The following is a 22,437-nucleotide window of genomic DNA, read 5'->3' as shown; positions in this document are numbered from 1 at the left end:
AATTTTGGCACTTTAGACTTGGACATATTGGTATAAATGCTATGAAACGTATGATAAATCGTGATTTCATTCCCAAGTCTTCAAAAACTTATACTATGCATACTTGCGAATGTTGTACACAATCTAAGTTGACTAAAACTTCCTTTAAAAGCGTAGTTAGATCAACTGTATTGCTTGAACTTATTCATACTGACATATGTGACAATAAAGAACATGTAACTAGAGGTGGTAAACGTTACTTTATTACATTTATTGATGATTTTTCAAAGTTTACTTATGTGTATTTACTTAAAACTAAAGATGAGGCTTTTGATAAGTTCAAAATCTTCAAAGAGGAAATTGAGAATATAACCAACTTAAGGATAAAAAGGTTAAGATCAGACAGAGGTGGTGAATATCTCTCAAATGAATTCATAACATTTTGTTTACAAAATGGAATTGTTAGAGAATTTTCAGCACCTAATACTCCACCTCAAAATGGAGTAGCTGAAAGAAAAAATAGGTCCTTAATGGAGATGGTTAGTGCCATGCTAATACATTCAAAATTGCCAATGAGTTATTGGGGAGAGGCACTATTAAGCTCTTGTTACATTAGTAACAGAATTATTGATAAGAAACATATGAAAACTCCATACGAGTTGTTTAAAGGGCATAAGCCTAGTATTAAACACTTGAAGGTGTGGGGTTGTATTGCATATGTCTTAGATGCAACTTTGAAGAGGCCAAAACTTGGTAGTAAAGCTGTGAAATCTATCTTTATTGGATATTCTGCACTTAGTAAATCATATAGATTTCTTAGGCTTAGTAACAATAGGGTATTTGAAGCTACTCATGCCATTTTTTATGAGCACTTGAACATTAAGCATACCGATAAGTTAGAACTTGATAATGATTTGATGCATGAAATTGACATGGATAAGAACATATCTAATGATATCTCTATAGAAGATGAAATTTCAGAAAATGATGAAAATAAGGAAATGATTGAGTTGAGGAGGAGTAAGAGACGTAGAATTGAAAAGAATTTTGGTCCTGATATGTTGACATACATGTTGGAAGAGGATCCTAAAACCTTTCAAGAAGCTATGTCTTTACCTGATTCAAACATGTGGAAAAGAGCCATGGATGATGAAATAAAATCAATACTTGATAATCAAACTTGGGTTCTCGTGGATTCTCCTCCTAACACTAAATTTATTGGGTGCAAGTGGGTTTTGAAAAAGAAACTCAAAACTGATGGTACTATTGAAAAGTACAAAGCTAGATTAGTAGCAAAAGGCTATAATCAAAAGAAAGAAATTGATTATTTTGAGACATTTTCTCCGGTTACTAAATTCACATCAATTAGAACTATGTTTGCTATTGCATCTATTTATGGTTTAGAGGTTCATCAAATGGATGTCAAAACCGCGTTCTTGAATGGAGATTTAGATGAAGAAATTTACATACATCAACCTGAAGGGTATGTTGTTAAAGGAGAAGAACATAAAGTATGTAAATTAAAAAAATCCTTGTATGGGCTTAAACAAGCACCTAGACAATGGTATAAGAAATTTAAGGAACAAATCAAAAAGTTTGGTTTTAAGAGTAGCAAAGTAGAAAGCTGTGTGTTTACTAAAGTTACTCTTGATTATAAAGTGTTGTTGACTTTATATGTTGATGACTTGCTCGTATTTGGTTCTGATATGAATTGTGTAAATGAAACTAAGAATAATTTAAAGCAAGCTTTTGACATAAAGGACTTGGGTCCAGTAGATGTCATTTTAGGGGTCAAGGTTATCAAGAAAGATGGAACTTACATACTAACACAATCTCATTACATTGAGAAATTGTTAAAGAAGTTCAACTACTTTGACTGCAAGGACAGTAATTGTCCTATTGATCCTAAAGTAAAGTTAATTCCTAATAAAGGAAAGGCTGTGAATCAGGAAGAATATGCCAAGATAATAGGCAGCATCATGTACGTGGTGAATCACACAAGACCCGATCTTGCATGTTCAGTGGGCATATTAAGTCGTTTTACAAACAATCCTTGTGAAGAGCACTGGAAAGAATTAAAAAGATTATTAAGATATTTAAAGTTCACGATGAACTTTGGTCTACATTATAAGTGTAGTTCATCTACACTTGAGTGTTACAGTGATGCCAATTGGGCACCTGATGCAACCGACTCTAAGTCAACTAGTGGTTGGTTGTTCACTATTGGTGGTACAATAGTTTCTTGGGCATCGAAGAAGCAAACTTGTGTTGCTCTATCTTCAATGGAATCTGAATATATAGCTATGTCTATGGCAAGCAAAGATATTATGTGGTTTAGAAGATTCCTAAGGTCCATTCCGTTTGTAGATTCCAAAAAAGGACCTACAACTTTGTATTGTGATAATCAAGCTGCAATTTGTAATACAAAGAATGAAAGAATATCAAATCATAGTAAGCACATCGCTATGAGATATAATCATATTCGAAGTATGGTTAAAAAAGGGAAGATTGTACTTGAGTATCTTCCAACTAATCAAATGTTAGCGGATCCACTAACAAAGTCCTTATCCGGTGATAAGATTTCAAGGGTCATGAGAGGTATGGGACTACTACCAATCAAAAAGATGTCTTGATTGAAACCAACTCTGTCTTAAGGTACAAGTTATATATTTGGCACCTTATGTATCAGAGTTAAAAAGGCAATTCAATATTAGACATTAGTGAAATGGAAACTTGGATACATTTCAAAGGTGCATAATTTTGGAAATAGTGGGGGTAACACTATTTTGAAAGTCTCATATCTGACCTAGCACTTTATTTACCACAACAAGAATTAGGATAGACTTATAGTTTTGTGGAATGCGTTGTGGACATTCTTGATAAGTTTACCTACACAAGTAAAGAAGTGAGAGGCCGCTTCTTGTGGGTTATATTGGTAGATTCCTAGAGTACTTGTGAAACCAGGATCCAGCACAAGGCCCATATTCAAATTAGTGCTGCCAAGATTAAGGAGCAAGAAGTAATACATAGTGAGAGTATGTTTCCATAACGTTGCATATTCAACCATAAGTTAAAGGCAAAGTCCACTCATGGCTATTCACTGTGTAAAGTTAGTTTGTATTGTGTATTTTTTACTTTATGTAAATAAGTGGGGGATTGTAATGTATATGTATTTACATAATAAGTACTATATTCATTCACCTGCATTTGACCAATATATATATATATATATTTATGTAAAGAAGTGAAACCGAAAAGATGAGGGAAAAAGAAGAAATCGGTTCGAATCGGATCGTTGCTTTTAAACATTATAAAGTTTAATTTTTTGGTGTCTTTTGGCAAGAGACGATTCAACCAATGGGTGGTTTTTTGGGAAAGGACATCATTTCATTTGAGTTGTGTCTCATGAAGGCAACTTCTGGATTCCATATATTCCTCCACAATGTTCTTCCAGAAAAGTAGCGTGAATAATTCCCTCAAGCAAATTTCTTCTTTTCTTGTTAATTTCTAAACTTGTGATTTCTGCTCCAGAAAATTTGAAGGAGTGTAACTTTCAATTTTCAGAGATATAGGTTTTGTATCCTGGAGGTTAATTCTTTGAGACCTTTTACACCACAGAAGTGGGAGGAATTAATACCTTAAAGAAAACACATTTGTGTGCCTAACCTATACAGTCCCATTTCCCATAATTTATACAACATAACACACTATTCATTTACAATCTTAGTATATAATCACATTAATACTATTTCCCTATACCCTTTGCTCTACCTTTAGCTAGCTTCTTACACACTAATACCTCGAAACGAACATGGACGAGGAACGAAGGAAACGGGCGAGAAGCGCGACCTTAGACGAACTCGAAGAGGTTTTGTATTTAGTATTTTGCATGGATTTTAGGGATTAATTAAAAATTAACAACATTATATCTAGTGATTAGTTTTTTTGTTTTCTGAACTAGGAAAGAGCTAGCCAGAAGATACCGGTTATAGAAAGTCAAGAAACCGACGAAGACAACACGAGTGCGTCCGACCGATCGGCGGACGAAGATTTTGAGTTTAGTGAAGATGAATTTTTTTATAGTGAGATTCAATGTGAGTAATCAATGGTATATTTTTGTTATAAAATTGGAGCTAATTATTTAATTTGGTTTGTGTGAGTTTTCATTTTTTTCTAATTAATAATTATAATCGTTGCAGCTGACCAGATAGGGTTTTTGGATGATGATCGGTATGATTTCGATTATAATGAGGTCTCATTCTATTTCTCCCTAAATTTATTTGAAATTTAATATTTGTATTTAAATTTGATTGAATTATTTTCAATCAAATTGGCAATATTTTTATTTATTTCATTCAATTTTCGAGACTCGATATCATGTTCTAGTATTTTTTATAAATATATATTTGAAAGTTTAATTCAATGTTGAAGCTCTACTTCAACCTTAATATGATTAAAGAGCTCGATGTTTTTTTAAAATCTTGTTTCAAGGACTTGTAATTTATAAGATGTCGGAATTTATAAGCTGTTTAAAATAAGTTTAGTTTTACAACACCCTGCCCTCAAATTCAATTTTTAAATCGATTCTAACTGGGTGATCAACTCGATTTAAGTTTAATCTAGTGTTGATAATTTTTCAATTTCGATATGAACTAATCGATCATGGTTCGATTATAAATTCTTGATCTAGCTCGAATAATTGGCTCTTATTATTCCTTATCATTGATATGATAAATATATATGATATAACATGTATATCCAGGAAATGGAGGAAGATGATATTGATCCAGATGAATTATCATATGAGGTAAATAAAATCAAAACCTGCCACTGATTTTTATTATCGTTATTTCTAATTTTAATTAATTGTTGAGAACAATAATTATGTCCACTCGAGAGCGATTGAAACGTGACGTTAATCATTCTAACGTTTAAAATATTTGGGTCACATCATTATTGATAAATATAGTTTTTGCTAAACTGAGAATCGATCGATCCTACATTAATATGATATGGTAAACAAGCATTTAATTTTAAACAGGAATTGATTTGGTAAACCAGCATGTAATTTTAAACAGGAATTGATTGCTCTTGGGGAAATGTTGGGCGCAGAGAGCAAAGGAATATCAGAAACTGAAATTAGTAAACATTTGAATCCATTAACATGTCAATCCTCCATCAATTTGCTAATTGACAGGTATTCATTGTAAACTATGCCATTTTTCTACATGTTATTAAAACAGAAAATTTACAATTTTGTATATAGTTTATTAACAAAAACTCCTGTTAAACGGTCTCACGGTCAATTTTGTGAAATGGATATTCTATATGGGTCATCCACGAAAAAATATTACTTTTTATGTCAAATATATTAATTTTATTGTAAACATGGATATAATTGACCTGTTTCACGAATAAAGATCCGTGAGACCGTCTTATGAAAGATCTACTATTGTTTATTTGTCTGATTTTAGTAATCTATTTTATCGCCTGCCACTTTTTTCGTTGAAATTTTATTTTTTTTATGATGCGCCGTCGACTTGACATTTCTGATAAAAAAATTCACTAATATTACAAAAAATTGAAAGATACAAAACTAATTTTTAGTCCACTATTTTGTTTAAAAATGTTTTATAAATTTAGTAAAGTAATTTTTGAAAAAAATAGGTGTGTGATATGTCAAGTTGAGTATGAAGAAGGGGATAAAATAGTCACTTTACATTGTGACCATCCATACCATTCCGATTGTATAACCCAGTGGCTTCAGATTAAGAAGGTAAATTTATTTTTATGATTTTTTTTATTTAATAGCAACATGATTTCTAAATTTTAATATATAAATATATATATATATATATATATATATATATATATATATTAATTTGCAGATTTGCCCCGTATGTGGGAAGGAGGTTTCATCTGCTCAAATGGCCAATACCAGTAATTTGAATAAAAGATAAATGTAATTATTCTGTGCAGCTTCGTTCAAATTATATATACAATAGGAGAAATTTAATTTAGTGCAAATTATATGTTTAAAATTATTTGTTATTATATTTTCTTTGACGCAAATAATTCGTCTTGAATAAAAGTGAAAATTAAATCAACTTTGAGTTTATATCAGTGTGTGTGTGTGTGCATTACAATTTTTTATATGTTCAAATATTGATCAGTCAGTGGATAAGCAGGCAAGTGTCTTCTAAACGAAAAATAAATAAATTTTATATATGTTTCAAAAAATTTCAATATAAAATGGATTCGACGGGTTGGAGTAGGGACAAAATGGTACATGCTCGCAACAACGATTCCAATTAACATTACTGAAATATTGTGGGGGACATATATAATTTAAAAATATTAATATAAAAATATTAATATAAAAATTATATGATCTCGTGCTTATCAAAAAATAAAAACAATGATAACGATATTACTCAAATAATTTAAGTAGTATAATAACTTGAACATCACATTTCGACATTTATGTACGAAAAAGTATTGCTCCTCGACCTCAACATAAATAATGTATATTAATTAATTTAGCAAATTTGACAATCATACTGTTGGATGCAATAATTGTTCTTACTTGGTAGAGTGATCGAACCGTGGTGTTTGAACTGATGTGCGGTTTAAAAGATTTGAGTTGCACCATTACCATCAGCTATAGCTTTTGATAAAGCGGCAAGCCTCAATCCTACACATACCACCATAATTAATGTATCCAACTATACATTTTTTTATATATTGTTTATCTTTTATTTCTTGTAATAAATCTCCTATCAGGGTATCCGCATCCGTCGGAATTAATCCATGTTAATAACTCTACATCTCATCAAAAATGATGGGGTCCACGAGCCACATATTCATTCATTACATTAACACTTCCTCATTATTAACACACACCCAAATTCATTTAATTTCAATTTTCATTATTTATGGGTCTCACTGTCCACTTACTCATTTTTTTTATTTTAATATTTCAATATCTTTCTAATATTTTTAAAATTTTACAACAAATATTACTAAAAATAAATAGTATTATTATTTTAAAAATAACTTAATTCCAATATTCATTAAAATATTTTTAAGAAATGAAAAAAAATTTGGACTCTTTTATTTAAAATATTATTCAACACAATCTCTTTAAAAAATACACAAAATACAAAGAAAACGAATTACAATAATTGAAAAGAGAATTACATCAATCGAAAATTACATATTTCATTTCTCTCTAATTTGGTCACACATATGTTCATGAACTATAAGCTGCTCCGGCGTCATTTGTGAAGTGTGTTTCGAAAGGATTTCGTATTCCTTAAGCAAATATTTGCTCTTTTTAGCTTCAGATTTGTTCAAAGCCGCTTTTGCTTTCATCTCCTCTATTGCAAGTTCTTTTTGTTTCCATTCAGATTCGTTCTTCTTTATGTTTGTATACTGAGTAAAACTTTCGAACAAACTGTCGTATCTGGTTGTCAAATCCTCCATCGATGATTTTTCTTTGTTTTTACCTTTTCTTTTTGCGGCTTTTTGACCAATTGGACGAATCTCTTCTTCATTTATATCTAAATCAATACTCGCATCTTTGTTCGATGAGGTGTTGCTAGCCCCCGACTCTGAGATTCTCGCTTTCCTTTGTACCAACCAAGTGATCATCGGACTGTGGAGTGAACAGTGGACGTGTTTCATGATTCTCCACATATGCTCCAGATTAAATGCAACTCCATTATTTTCATCACGATATTTTTCATATGCAAACCGCAATATGTCTTCATCACTATGGCCGCTTCGATAAGTATTGTAAACACTATTATAATTTGCGATGAAGCGATTTACCTTTTTTTGGACGGTATTGTACCAATGAGATCGAATCACGTTTAAAGCTCTCCGAGATGAACCAGCGGGACGATTGTCATTATAGTAGTCCGCAACACGTCTCCAGAAATCATTCCCCTTCTGATCATTGCCGATGACTGGGTCATCACTCATTGTGACATACGATCTCGCTAGTAGCTCGTCTTCCTCCTTTTTCCATATTATTCGCTTCTTCGTACCCTCAACATCTACATCAGCATTTTGCACATTTTCGAGATCAACTCGTGTTTCACGGTCGGACAACTGAGTCTCTGGGACAAACGTAGGAGTTGGCGGCTCGTTTTCGATTGGCATATTGGTGGATTGTGGATTATATAATCCATAAAAATAAGGCGGCATGAAATCTGAGTTGCCTATACTTTGCCAATATTCAGGTGTAGGCGGTGGATACGGAGCTCGGGAGGTGTAATTTGGATGATTCGAAGGATTTTCATAACCTTGGAAATTTGAAACAAACGGCCAATTTAGAAATTGTGGTGGATATTGTGTAGAAGAAACAAATCGAGATCGATTTTGTGAGTTCTGACTATTGTCATCCCATTTGGCTTAAAAATATGAAAAGATAAATGTTGTGGGATGAATTTGTAGAAATTGATTAGTATATATAGCGAGTAATTTCGAATATAGCCGTTGGTGCATAATTTTGCCGTTTGAAAATAGCCGTTGGTGATAATTAGCGACGTTTTTCGGCGGGTGTTAAAAAACCGTCACAAATAGCGACATTTTTTTAAAAAAAACAGACGCTTTTCACTTTGCGACGGTTTACGAAAACCGTCGCAAAGGTGCGATGGTTTACGAAAACCAGGCTGACGGGTGTTAAAAAACCGTCACAAATAGCGACCTTTTTTTAAAAAAAACAGACGCTTTTCACGTTGCGACGGTTTTCGAAAACCGTCGCAAAGTGCGATGGTTTACGAAAACCGTCGCAAATTTCGAAATAACGCTTTAATTCTTGCGCCCACCATTAACCAACCAATGTGGTGTCCTCAGTCTAATAATGTTATAAATTATTAATATTATATTGTATTAAAATCTTAATCTTTTGATTTGCTTTTAACACATCTCTCACTTTAATAATAATAACAAAATTTGAGAATTTATTTTTATGAAATGATCATTTTAGCCCTGGATGCCGTTTGTTCCTTCTCTATAAATAAAGTCAACGACTTTGGCCGTTCAATTTTCAACCCTCCATTCGAACCAAAGAAGTTGACTTCAGTCTTGTCCAGTTGGGCAACACAAAGTCGTGCATGGATATAACTCGCCATTATTAACTCACAAACTAATGGAAAGAATCAAAGCAATTTAATTTCCTCATTATCTCAAATCTTGCATAAAATCCGCATACCCGTCAAACATTATGCTACAAAGACAAAAATCAGTTCCATAATTGATGCCAAACTTGGTGAATCTTGCCCATACTATATATATGTTCGATTTTAAGATGATTGATGGGTTCATTTGTGCTGGTTGAAGGGCGTATTTGTGATGACAAGTTTTGAAGAATCAAGAATCGGAATGAGGAGCAGGAACGGCAGGGGGAAGGTGTCGTTTAAATGGATTTTGATCCTTTGCATCACCAGTTTTGGCCTTGGAGTTCTTTTTAGCGACAGGTTATCGAATCTCTCTGTGATGATGAATCCTGGTTTGGACTGAAATTCGAATATGTTGTTGATTATGTGTTTTGTGGGCTCAAATTTCATGTCAATTTATGGTGGTCTTCATATTAACATTCATGTAATGAAATTGAAGTATTCATGGGATGTGGGATTGGTTCATATTCAATTTTGACGAACTGAGTGGGTTAGTTTGCATTTTACTATCAGTGCCCTCTTTCGAATCGCCGAGTTTTTCGGGTTAAATTGTTGGCGAACATTGAGTTTACTGGTTTGGCTGGAACTTTGCATTTGATGAATATTGAAAATATAATTTTGTCTAAAAATTCTTTTTTTCTTGCTCTGACCCTGTGCTCGGATCATTTTACTGAAGAATCCTGGTTCCTACTGAACCAGATGATCAGATTATTAATGCGAGAAGGGGTTCAGTCGATTATGAATCAACATCCGAGGACAGTGCAACTAATAAGGTTTCTTTCTTGGCACCACTCTTACACAAAACAAATTCGTCCACAAAAGATTGATTGTTACTCTGTGCGTATCTGTAATGTTTTTGGTGGTTTGGAATTGTAGAAACTGCTTCTGGAAAAGGAGGATGTGGTGGGAGAGTTAAACAAAGCCCGTGAAGCAATAGAGTGAGTGAGTTTGCATCACATTTTCTCACGAAATTAGGCATGTTTTGAGTACTTAATATAGAACATCAACGAAAAACATCTCATGATTAACAAAAAACAAACCTTACAAATCTCAGAAGATTGGTTTCATTGAGAAATAAAGCTGATGTAAAAGTTTATATAAATTTCTGAAGCTACTTTTAGTTCATCGCATTTCGATGTTATGGTGATGTGAAGTTTCTTGGCAGATTTTTGCAGAATTCTATAGCCAAACTACGTTTGTAGTTGCCGTCAACTAAGAAAACCCACAAAATTGAAAACATTCAGAATCTGACAGCCGTTGATATCTATCCTGGCAGTACTTTTACTAGGGAAAAAGCCTATATGGTAATAGGTATAAATACGGCATTTAGCAGCAGAAAGAGGCGCGATTCTGTTAGAGAAACATGGATGCCTAGAGGTGGGGTTTCTTAAACTGTTCGTCGTTAATTGTGTGTTCTTGTTAGAACATTAATAAAGTTGTTTGATTAGGTAAGAGTCTACTTCAACTTGAGCAGGAGAAGGGTATCGTTGTCCGTTTCATGATCGGACACAGGTTAATATCTTCATCAAATACTTAAGACATTATGTCAGTTTTCTATGTATGCCTGTGTTGTTAAATGATATATGTGTTTTGTTCAGCTCAACATCCAACAGCATTCTAGATCGTGCAATCGACTCAGAGGACGCACAACATAAGGACTTCCTCAGACTTGTATGTGAAAGTAGAATACAGACAGAATACAGACATCATTCTCCCGCACAGTTGTTTTTCGTTTCGTTAATGATGAACTCTGTCTTGAAGGAACATGTGGAAGGATACCATGAATTATCAGCAAAGACAAAGGCTTTCTTTTCTAGTGCTGTGAAAAGATGGGATGCCGAGTTCTATGTCAATGTGGATGATGATGTTCATGTAAATTTAGGTGCATACGCCTTTTTCTACAGGCAACAAATGTACTTTGTTTCTTTTAAGCTTTATTATGACGTATCTCATATTGCAGGAACGCTAGCTGCAACTCTGGCACGCCACCGTGCCAGGCCCCGAGTATACATGGGATGTATGAAATCAGGGCCAGTTCTTTATCAGAAGTAAATGCTGCTGCTAATATATGTTTTGAACTAAACTGGATTCATACTTTTCTCCATTTTCACCTGTGATTCTCTTTTGTAGAAATGTGAAGTACCATGAACCAGAGTATTGGAAGTTTGGAGAGTCAGGGAATAGGTATTTTCGACATGCGACTGGACAGATTTACGCCATTTCTAAGGAACTTGCAGAATATATCTCCATGAATCAGTAAGAACCAGTAAAAGCTCCCATCTGATAAAGTTGGTTAATACATTAACTACTTCAAAGCCTATTAATGACATTTAGAATAACCCATTATCGATTGTTTACGCTTTCCATGTGATTTCAGACCCATTCTTCATAAATATGCTAATGAGGATGTATCACTTGGCGCTTGGTTTATCGGTCTTGAAGTCGAGCACGTTGATAACCGCAACATGTGTTGCGGAACACAACCTGGTACAGACTTTCCCACCCCCATTAGTTCTACTTTATTTCCATTAATGGTTTTAAATGTTAATGCTACATAGACTTGAACGAAATTCAATTTCTGAGTACTTTGTCTTTGCAGAATGCGAATGGAAAGCTCAAGCAGGTACCGTATGTGTAGCATCATTTGACTGGAGCTGCAGTGGAATTTGCAAATCCGTGGAAAAGATGAAGGATGTTCACGCCAAGTGTGGCGAAGATACTGCCACTCTTTGGAATGCCCTCGTTTAGTTTTAGCTAATACATGATTAAAAAAAGAGAGGGCCATTCCTCTCTCTGTCAGTTTTCTAGAAGCCATTTACCATACCGCTGACAAGGAAATTAGGATGCCAGAAACTTGAAGACAGTGAAGAGGATTACAGGGTAGAGTTGAGTTAAACACCTTGTCAATATGATGATCACTTTATGTTTTCACTCTATATATATTCCCATATATTGTACAATTTCACACGATTTTCGACTCAGATGATCTGTCTCAAAGACTAAAATACTTCCCCCGAGTTGATATAAACTGCATGTTATTGCCCCAGCAATCCATAATAAAGCAATAAATGAAAAGCTAAGTGAACTGTGGAAATAGTTCATTCTCAAAAAAAAATTCAGAACGAACAGATTTCTTCGACCTTGATATATATATATATAGCACTAACACTAACCTTTGATACAGAAGGAAGCCTAAAAGGTAAATATGCTACCTGGAAAAATTAACTAAAATTTCAAAACTTAATTCTTTCAGCAGGATATATCCCATTTACTCTACTTATTTGTGGCTTCTTTGACGGCAACTTTGATTTAGCCTGAGCATATTCCTTGGTTGCTAGTGCATTGTTCCCTCCACTTGTTCTGCCACTGCATAAATTGCACCTCCGAATCATTATGCGAATTAGAGAGAAATCCATTTATTTTTTCACATAATAGTAATTATTAAAAAAAAAAAGACAAAAAAGGTACATACTTGATATGCATCAAAAGAAAGAAGACACCAGCTATAGCTGTGCCTTTAAACACCATTTTTACGAGTGGCTTTCGGCCAAGCTTCCAAGGGATTCCATGACTGGCATTCGATCTTTCATTCGAACTTTTTTCCGCTGGAATGTCTTCATTTTTTTCTTGTTTACACTAAATACAGGAGAAAAAATGTATCCCGGATTAATATAGGATAACAGAGTGCTTTAGAAGCATAACTATGAGTAAAAAGTTGGTGGACAGATTACCTCATTAACCGTCACGCTGTCCTTGTTTTCATATATAAGAGAAGCCTCAGTATCAACCAAGCCGGAATTGTCCATACAAGAGGTAACTTCGTCGCTTTTGGCACAAGAGCCAAATGATTCAACTTCAAGAAACTCCTTGTCCAATTCTTGGCATACACTCTGAGATGAAGGACGATATTTTGCAGGAATTGCCGCTTCCGATTGAGCTTCAAGGGAATCAAACAATCCAACTTGCAAGGAGGCCTCAAACGTTCCTGATTTCTTGCATCCACTTGACACTAATGGTTCTTGATACTGCTTATCAAACTCATGTTCCGTATCATACTGGTCATCGAGCTCCAAATTGAGCACCCGACACAGCACAGAAGTCATGCTAGTGGTGGATGATACTTCCGTTTCATCATCATCAGAAAATTTTCTCCGACATCCATTATAGGGATTTCTTGTGTCTGAATTTTTTCCTTGAGAATTGGGATTTAAAAAGAAATCAAACATCTTATTTTCTCCATTAAGAAAGGCGAGGTTTCTATCATTGGTTGCGTGGACCATTAAATCTGAAAATGCTAAATAATCGGCAATATAACTACTTTCATCTCCACTGATGCATGACGAATCTCCAACTACAGAATTGCCAGTTTCTGAGGTAAAGTTACTATCAACAACATCTACTGCATCATTTCTGCCACAGTGAAAAGGTTTTTTCCGAGACAATACACCAAAAGAAGATATTTTATCAAACTGACTATTGTTTTCTAGGACTGAATTTACTTCAGCATTGTCAAATTTGCTCAGATTCGGAAAAGAATTTCCACCCATATATCTGCTTTCTGCTTCATCTGACTCATCAGAGCAAGAATCATCATCCCTATCTGATGGCGTATGCAAATTTTTCTATATTGCATTGGAGACGAAATGAAAAGTTAGATCAGATGGTTTGAAACTTAAAACATGAGTTGCAACAATCATAAGTTTACGACAACAGTCACCACACGTGAAAAAACTCATTTAGTTAGAACAAAAAGTAAACCTGTCTCAATTTTGATCGCCAGTCTTTAGGTGAACTGGACGAACTCGAGACAGTTGATTGTGATAATTCTAAGCTTCTCCTGATGCATCCGACCATATCTTTGGGCATGGATACAGAGTACATAACCATATCAAAGTCTGGAACCTGCATGAATTTAATAGCCAAATTTAGTATCGCGACTGAACTGTTCGGAGTATATATAAGTAGATCAAAGCAGAAAGAAAGAAAAGAAAGAGAATCTTATTTAAAAAAATGAAACAGGAAAGAATTGAAAAGAATGTGTTAAAGTAGATCTTACACTTAGTTGCTTAGACCTGGCTTTCTTTGAGAATGCTCTGATGCAAATGCAAACTTTTCGAATATCCCTTTTCTCAACAACATCCGATGGCGAAAAGAGATCGATGCCCTTCAATCCCATGATCTTGCATATCTAAGATTACACAAAATCATGTCATCAAACACAGGCACATGACTTGTTCTCGACAAAAGAATGAATTTTTTTAAGGAAAAGACTACAATCGATTCAACGCAATGCTTAACTGGTAAAATTATAATAATGGAATGGACTTGATGCATTACCTTCAGAAAAAAATCAACGTTCGAGTAAGGCCTGTACCTCCCACTACTCTTTTTCGAACCAAATGGCCCGAATCTACCTTTCAAATATCTAAGCTCCGGACACTTTGTCAACAGCAAATTCCAAACTACTTTAGACAACTCAAACCTGGTAGGTATAGGAGTTGACTCAGTTTCGAATAAAACTTGGGAATAACTTCTAATAGAACAAATTATCGCAATATTTTTTTTTTGAACAAAAATCATCTCAATATTTAGTCGCGCTATAAAGTAAAAATGTTTCCATCACACAACGCATACATACCAAATCAACATGATGGCCATTGATAATAACACTGTTGTTACCAGGAGACATGAACTTATTTCGATTATCAAGTGACCTTTTCACAGTAAAGATCTTCCAAGAAATACATAGATATAGTTTTGCAATAACATTTAAATGCTTGTATCAGAACATGGATTACAATGGCCGGGACACATAATTCTAGTTAATTTGTTGTCCAAAACTCAAATATTATCAGTTAAACAAGTTCATATACTTGCTACTAGACGTCAAGCAAGCTAATGACACATTTTGGGAGTAAAACAAGCCAAAAAAAAGATTCAAGATTACATTTTTGACCATACATGATAAAGATAATAAAGATCAAGAATTGACCAAATGAAAACCAAATATTGATTAACACAAGTCAAGAACTAACAGTATCTCTCCATCTTGAAGCAAATCGGAAACATGCATATCCTCATCCAATTTCGTGTCAAGAACTTCTTCAAGCCATATCCTAGTCTGTGTCTGAAGCAACAAACCAATCCCGAATATCAATAAAACCAACTAAAAAGAATCTTCATCAAATGGATTAAAACTCAAAAGGGACCTGCAAGAAAGAATCATCGAGCTCCCGGAAGCTGGATTCAGCAGAGGACGATGAAGAATCCCCGCAGTCCACTCCGGCAGCCACTCTCCGTCGCCCCATCTTCCGACTCATGGCCTAAAACAAATCGTCACCCATCCAAAAAGGTAAAGAGCAGACGAAGAGACACACAACCCGTGGTAAAATTCAAAATCTTGGACTGCTATTTAGTGGCGCTATCCGATGTAAAAACCGTGGCCGCGTGTACATCGTTCTTTTTTTTTCCCCAATAGAATGAAATATCACACTGTTTTATATACGTGTTGACCATGTTCTGCTTTTTCTTGTAACAACTTGAGAAGCTGTTGGCTTCTTGTATAGCCAGCAAAAGGAGACAAGCGGCGGATTCTTGGCTATACTATCCCAACTTTATGCATTTTATTTTCAAATAAAACATTAAATGTTTTCTGAAGTTCCACAAACATAACATATGAACACAATCTAAACGACTTTGATTATTAAACACTGCCTATTACACGAATTTCAAAACACTCTGTTTTAGATTTCAAAATGTACACAGCACTTAATGTTTTTACATTTTTTCTCTTAAAATAATTTCACCATGATTTTGTGTAGTCTAAGAATGCATTATAATCGGCAAGGTCTTAATGCAAATAAATTTTTTATGTACGTGTTGTGTTCTATGTTTTTATTGTCGTTTTTTTATATAAGTATTTTTGTTAAAAATAAATTTTTAAATTAATTTTTTTAAAATTAAAAATCAAATTTAAATTTTTATGATTTTTAATAAGTTTTTTTAAACATCAATTAAAGAAAAAAAATTTGAATTTTAAAAATCAATTACAGTAAATAGGGGTATTTGAAATTTTTTATTGTGACCCAATTATTTTTGTCTCATTATGCCAAGTTTTATAATATAGATGCAAGATTTGAACTATTTAATCTTGTCGACAACAGAGAATCGGAGATGGAGGGTAGACGGTCCTTTTTCAATATATGTCTTTTCTGTGCGATCATTTCAAGATATTTTTATTTATGATATATTTTAACTCGATTTGTAGTTATTATAAAAATTAATATTTTCCACATGAAAATTTGTGTTTTTGAATGAGTTAGATCGAGTTAGAGATTATCTCACAAAATTGAACCGTAAAACGAACCTACAAGAGTTTTCAAGAGTTTTTGTCTTCAGAATATGATGAGTAAAACTATCGAAGTAATTCGGATTTGGAAATTAAGAAGTATAATTTTTTTTTAAAAAAAATTAATATTTTATATGTTAGAAATAGAAAGCCGGGCGACCTCACTTAATTTTATAAAACCGAATCAAATCGAACTGCATTCTTTTGATAAAACGAAACCAAATCGATATAAAATCAGTTTATTCAGTACCTGAATTTTAAAAAATTCCTTTTTAAAAATAAAATTAATAAAGACTAAATCCTACATCCTACAAACAAAAATATATAATTATTTATTCAAAAATTAATATTATTTTTTTAAAAAAAAAAGGTTAAAAATCGGTTAACCGATGTTTCCAAATAAATAGATTTCCAAAAAGAAAAAAAAAAAGAAGAAGTTGAACATATCATTTGAATTCGTTTCGATTTACCTGAATTAATTGCTCACCCCTACGGAAAACTTGGATTTTAAAAGTTTTGAAATTTAATTTATACCTTCTGAAAAGTCGCGGAAACTTATACTCTGTCTTTAATGCTCTTATATTTGGTATGGATGATTAAAACGACTTTAATTATAATATTTCTAAGATTAAAAATAAAATCGTATTATTAGCATATAAAGTATTTAAAATTGCTTTTTAAAAGCAAATAAAACGAATTGTCAGATAGATTTTAGTAATATATGGAATTATTGATAAACAAAGGCAAAATTATATTTTTATTTAAAAAATTATAATAAAATAACAATTTCTATATATGTATTTATATTTTTGAAATATCTACACGGTCATGTCTCATTCAAATCGTTTGAAATTTGAAATAATAATAATTGATAATTAATAATATATTAAATATATGATAATTAATAATTAATAATATATTAAATACAATTTTGATATCCTGCATACCTAGCGTACATACCTATGTGAGCACCGATGAGGTGTCACTCATCCATTGGATGCACACTTTTTCTATATTTCATCACATCCAATGGATGAGTGACAACTCATCGATGTTCATATAGATGTGTACGGTATGTGTGCAAGATATCAAAACTGATATTAAATATATGAGACCACTTGTCTGCACAACGCTATCTCCAGTAATGAAAGCCCACTCCACAAGTTCAATCAATCACACCTAGAAACATTAAAGTCCGACGTAAATTTCAGCCTTTAAAACTAGTATTTTGAATTTCGAAGCTTTTAAACTAGGACTCTAGGAGGCTATAATTTAATGTTTGATTTAGAAAAACTACAAATCTCCAAGTCTATAAATAAAACCAACAAACATTTAGATTTTTGTTGAGGTATATAATAATGTTCAAGTTTACTCATTTTGACTGTTGACGGGTGGTGAGATAGTCCGGTCCATATTCAGTGTGATATCCTGTTATGTAGATCGACGACGTTTGAGCTGTTGTGCGACTTAAAATATTTGAGTTGCACCGTTATCATTCGTTATGACTTTTGATAAAGTGGCAAACGTTCGATCTTATAATTGCTATCAGAGCCAAGATCATGTGCACAATTCACATTCATTGCAAGAAGTGTAATTATTTAGAAAAAGATTGTTGAGTGTGAAAATAAAAAAAATGAGATTTTTTGTGTGATGTGTGTGAAAATAAAAAAATGAGATTTCATCATGAAATTATTTATGTGATGTGTGTGAAAAATAATTTAAAAATGAGATTTTTTGTGGGTAAAATGGTAATTTATGTAATATTTTAAAAATTGGATTCTCCATCCTCCTAAAACAATGAGATGTCTTTTCACCCAAATAAGTTTTTTTATCATGTCCTTCTTGATTAATTGGACCATAAAAATGAGACAAACATGAGTTTAACAATATATCCTTTGTTTATCGTCCATTCCAAATATAACCTAATTGTATAGATAATATTTGACGAAAAGAATTTAGCAATCGATACGTAGAACCTATTTAATTTTTTGGTCACCTCGGGGCAATAAGCCCCATATAATTTCTAATCATTTTTTTTATGGTGAGTTTCTGTACTCTCAATCAGACCTCAAATTGGAAGATTCAACTATTTTGAAATTCAAATTTAAATTATTGGTTTCTTGAATTCCGAGTGTGGGAAATTTGGAGGAATATTTGAGATCCTAAACAATTTAAATTAGTTTTCAGCACAATATTATTGTTTTATGTATTGTCTTTGGAGAAAATGGCCCAACCAAAATTCTTTCTGAGATGGGTAATGAACCCAATCAATTACATTTGCGTGGACTCCGAACATTATATATTAACATTATGAGAAAACGAATGTAAACAAACAGTTCCCCAATTTTAGGGAAAATTTACCTTCTGTGTGTACTCTACAGAATTTTATCAAATTAAGTTTTAGTAATGTGTTTTTTTTTTATATCTGTTTTACCATTTGGACATTTTCGTCATATGGAAAAATAATAAAACCTCAAGAATCTTTTTAATTTTGATATTGTATATCTATCCTCTTTACAATTTTTGTCGTTCATTTGGTCAAATTTTAGTTTTAGTACTACATATTTGTTTTTTCTTCTTCGTAATTTCAATCATTTTTTGAAGCGACGTTGATTTGACACTCACATGATTTCGAGCATAAAAAGAACTACAATTGCCAAAAATTTAATATAGAAAACTATTGATTCTAAATTTTTAATTACTTTTGTAGAGTTTGTGTAGACACATTTAATGTAGACTTTTATATATTCTATAAAAGTTTAATGATATTCAAAGTAAATTTTTCTAGAGTTTTAAAAAGTCATGTGATATATATATATATATAAATATATATATATATATATATACACATCTTTTTTATTATTTATACACACATTTTAAAATATTAATAATTTAAAATATATTATTTATGATATTATATCATTATTTTATATAATAAAACGATTTTCAGGCCGACCTTTGGTATAACAGGCCTGACCGATTGAACCGTTTTTCAAGCTTATAAACTGATTGGATCACAGGCCCGATTATGAAAACATTGATCTTACTCATGCACACTTAACCCAACAAGTATACAATAATTTTCTCAGAATAATATATTTAATTGTCGTGCATGGTAAAACAGTCGAAATGTGAAATTGAGCCAATATGTGATTTAAAAATTTTGAGTTGTATTGTTATCACTAGTTGTAGCTTTGAATGAAGCGACAGACGTTCGATTCTCCAATTTGTACAAGAGTCAAACTCATATATATATTCGACTTTCGTTAATTGCAAAAAAAAAAATGTAATTATAGGGAGATAGATTGTTGAAATACAATAATTTTTTTATTATATTGAATAATTGAAACATGTTGCTTGAACTATTGTATTGTTTAAAAGATTTGAGTTGCACCGTTAACACTAAGAAAAACTTTTGGTCAAACATCAAACGCTCAATACTAGACACAATACATGAACAACAACAAAAATCTATATTATATTATAAAAAATCGTATATAGGAAAATATTTCAAATTCGTTATTTTGGCCCATCATTCACACATACTTCAGGAAATCCAAAGGGTTGGCTAACTTTGTACAACATGTAATGTCTGTATTTACAATATCGTTGTCACATGACTCACATTATTGCAATCGAAGTGAAGTTCAAACATGCAAGTACAAAAATAAAGTTGTACCACAAAACGCGACGTTTAATCTATGCGGGCACAAATTAAAGTGCTCGGTCATGTGCATGTAATACATTCTTTAAAGAATGAAGATAAAAGAAAAATATTTTTTTACAAAAGACTATCGACCCATTGATTTTTATGTGTAAAAATATAATACACTGCTTCAACTTCTAAAATTATTAAAATTTTTATCCCTTGTCATAAGACTCTATAATTTTTATTTTTTTATTTTTAATTTTAAAAAGAGTCATATTTAGATTCATTAGCTTTACATCTTATTTATTTACTTAATCTGTTGAAAACTTCAAATATTAATGGATTTTATATTTTGCTTTATGTTCTGTAGAAAATAAAAAGTGGCGATCTTTTTAATACAAGTGAAGATTTTTTCAATTATTCAATTATAACCCAATTATAAAATCTTTGCAAAACCAACGATTTGGATTTTCTAAAGTATATGTAAATGATTGCAAAACTGAATTTAAAGTAAATTTTCCTTCATTCACATTTTTTATAATATAAAATAAAATACAGATTAATTATTATTGTTGTTATGATTATTATTATGATTGTATAGCATCAAACAGTTATCATTTGATAAAAAATATAGCTTTAGTCAAGATGTAATTTTATTTCTTTATATTTGTGGTAGCGCATATTTGGGTGTTAATGAGTCGGTCTTTTAGACTTATGAGTTTGGAGATGTGCGTGTCTATCTATTGATATTGTATTATTCCTCTCAAAGATCATTACTCTTACCATTTTCTTAGCATTGACACTGTCCATAACAGAGGCATTATTACACGTTAAGATTTAACGTCACTTTTTTATGGCTCACCTAGTCAACCAAATCAAGCGATACAACGTCATCAGCTTGACGCACACGAACTTCTCAAGAGATCACTCATACCAGTATTACTCTCACTCACACATGTTTAACCCAACATCTTCGTAACTAAACAAATCATGTATGTTTTTTTTTTCAATTATATGATTATTATTAAAAAATTATGATTATTTTATCAAACTCTATTTGATAGGTAGATAGATACGTATTTGAGTTAAATTCTATTTGATAGATGCCCAATTTTAGCTCAAATCTTCTTTATAGACGTTAAATATATTATGTTGAGAAAATCAATATATTAAAATCGCATAGGTATTTTCCAATTTTGATTCTATTATAATAGTTTCATTTTACAAAAATATCGACCCTATCGATTTTCATCGGTGTATACAAGTAAAGAACAAAACTGAGAAATCATAGTAAAACTTTGCCCCAATTATACCTTGATATTTGAACTGAAATCTCATGTACAAGTTAAGAACGAAACTGAAAAATCATAATTGTAAAACTTTGCCCCAGTCAAACGCTTGATATTTGAACTGAAATCTTATTATTCGCCCAAAAATTAATAAAACAAGGGCGTGAGATCGGTCGGTAGTCCTTTTACCAAAAACTACAGCTAGTTGTAACGATGCAACTCAACTATTTTAAACCGTACAACAGCTCGAGCACAGTGTTTCGATCGTTCTACTACCCAACAAAGACAGTTTTGCACCATAATCTCGCTCTCAATAATTGCATTCCTTGCAATCAATGTGAATCGAACTCGTGACCTTGGCTCTGATACCAATTGTAGGACCAGACTCTTATCATTTTACCAAAAATTATTGTTAGTGGTAACGGTACAACTCAAATCTTTTAAACCGTACAACAACTTAATTATTATGTTTCAATCACTCTATCAACAGCTAGGTTGTTGTCATATGAGAACTTATATTAGTTAAAAGTTATAATATAAGTTAGATGTACGTTATATTCAGAGCGGTGCTTTTGGTGGGAAATTTCACGCATTCATTGTGACGAATTTCTCGTGGACCACTCGTTGATTTTCACGTTGTTGCATGCGGCCAATTAAAGAGTTCAAGTACGTTTCCAAACTTTGTGTGCCATAATAATTAGGATAATGGTGTTCAAAATAGATAGATCATAATTAATGTTTGGCAATATGATCATCTTTTTCTAGTGTGTTTTACCAACAATATTAAAGGATTGGCAAAAACTTATGTGAGATGGTCTCACGGGTCGTATTTGTGATACGGATCTCTTATTTGGGTTATCAATAAAAAAATATTACTTTTTATGCTAAGAGTATTACTTTTTATTGTGAATATGGGTAGGAGGATTGAACCGTCTCACGGGTTAAGATCTGTGAGACGTCTCACATAAGACCCACTCTAAAGGATTT

At 32.4% G+C, this 22,437-nt stretch overlaps 3 protein-coding genes and 1 pseudogene across 3 annotated transcripts; 2 read left to right on the top strand and 2 right to left on the bottom strand.

Moving 5' to 3' along the window:
- The first annotated feature begins 3,745 nt into the window (after positions 1 to 3,745).
- LOC140807081 (uncharacterized) lies at positions 3,746 to 6,040 on the top strand. The gene is made up of 7 exons (XM_073163793.1): positions 3,746 to 3,847; positions 3,941 to 4,073; positions 4,179 to 4,231; positions 4,742 to 4,786; positions 5,058 to 5,176; positions 5,647 to 5,755; positions 5,868 to 6,040. Exons 1-7 carry the CDS (start codon positions 3,791 to 3,793, stop codon positions 5,937 to 5,939), a joined length of 588 nt encoding a protein of 195 aa, XP_073019894.1. The 5' UTR covers positions 3,746 to 3,790; the 3' UTR covers positions 5,940 to 6,040.
- A 1,160-nt stretch (positions 6,041 to 7,200) lies between these two features.
- On the bottom strand, positions 7,201 to 8,145 carry LOC140828081 (glutathione S-transferase T3-like). The gene has a single exon (XM_073194207.1). The coding sequence runs from the start codon at positions 8,143 to 8,145 to the stop codon at positions 7,201 to 7,203; it is 945 nt and encodes a 314-aa protein (XP_073050308.1).
- Positions 8,146 to 9,107: 962 nt separating this feature from the next.
- Positions 9,108 to 12,184, top strand: LOC140807004 (beta-1,3-galactosyltransferase 7-like; annotated as a pseudogene).
- Positions 12,185 to 12,250: 66 nt separating this feature from the next.
- LOC140806950 (uncharacterized) lies at positions 12,251 to 15,706 on the bottom strand. Its single transcript, XM_073163552.1, has 8 exons — positions 15,374 to 15,706; positions 15,200 to 15,291; positions 14,502 to 14,646; positions 14,221 to 14,352; positions 13,923 to 14,066; positions 12,896 to 13,786; positions 12,637 to 12,800; positions 12,251 to 12,530 (listed from the first exon to the last, which is right to left on the bottom strand). Exons 1-8 carry the CDS (start codon positions 15,482 to 15,484, stop codon positions 12,398 to 12,400), a joined length of 1,812 nt encoding a protein of 603 aa, XP_073019653.1. The 5' UTR covers positions 15,485 to 15,706; the 3' UTR covers positions 12,251 to 12,397.
- Between the last annotated feature and the right edge of the window lie 6,731 nt (positions 15,707 to 22,437).

The sequence above is a fragment of the Primulina eburnea genome, chromosome 1 (genome assembly GCF_022965805.1).
Source record: "Primulina eburnea isolate SZY01 chromosome 1, ASM2296580v1, whole genome shotgun sequence".
NCBI lineage: Eukaryota > Viridiplantae > Streptophyta > Magnoliopsida > Lamiales > Gesneriaceae > Primulina > Primulina eburnea.
This window is presented reverse-complemented; position numbering and strand designations above follow the sequence as displayed.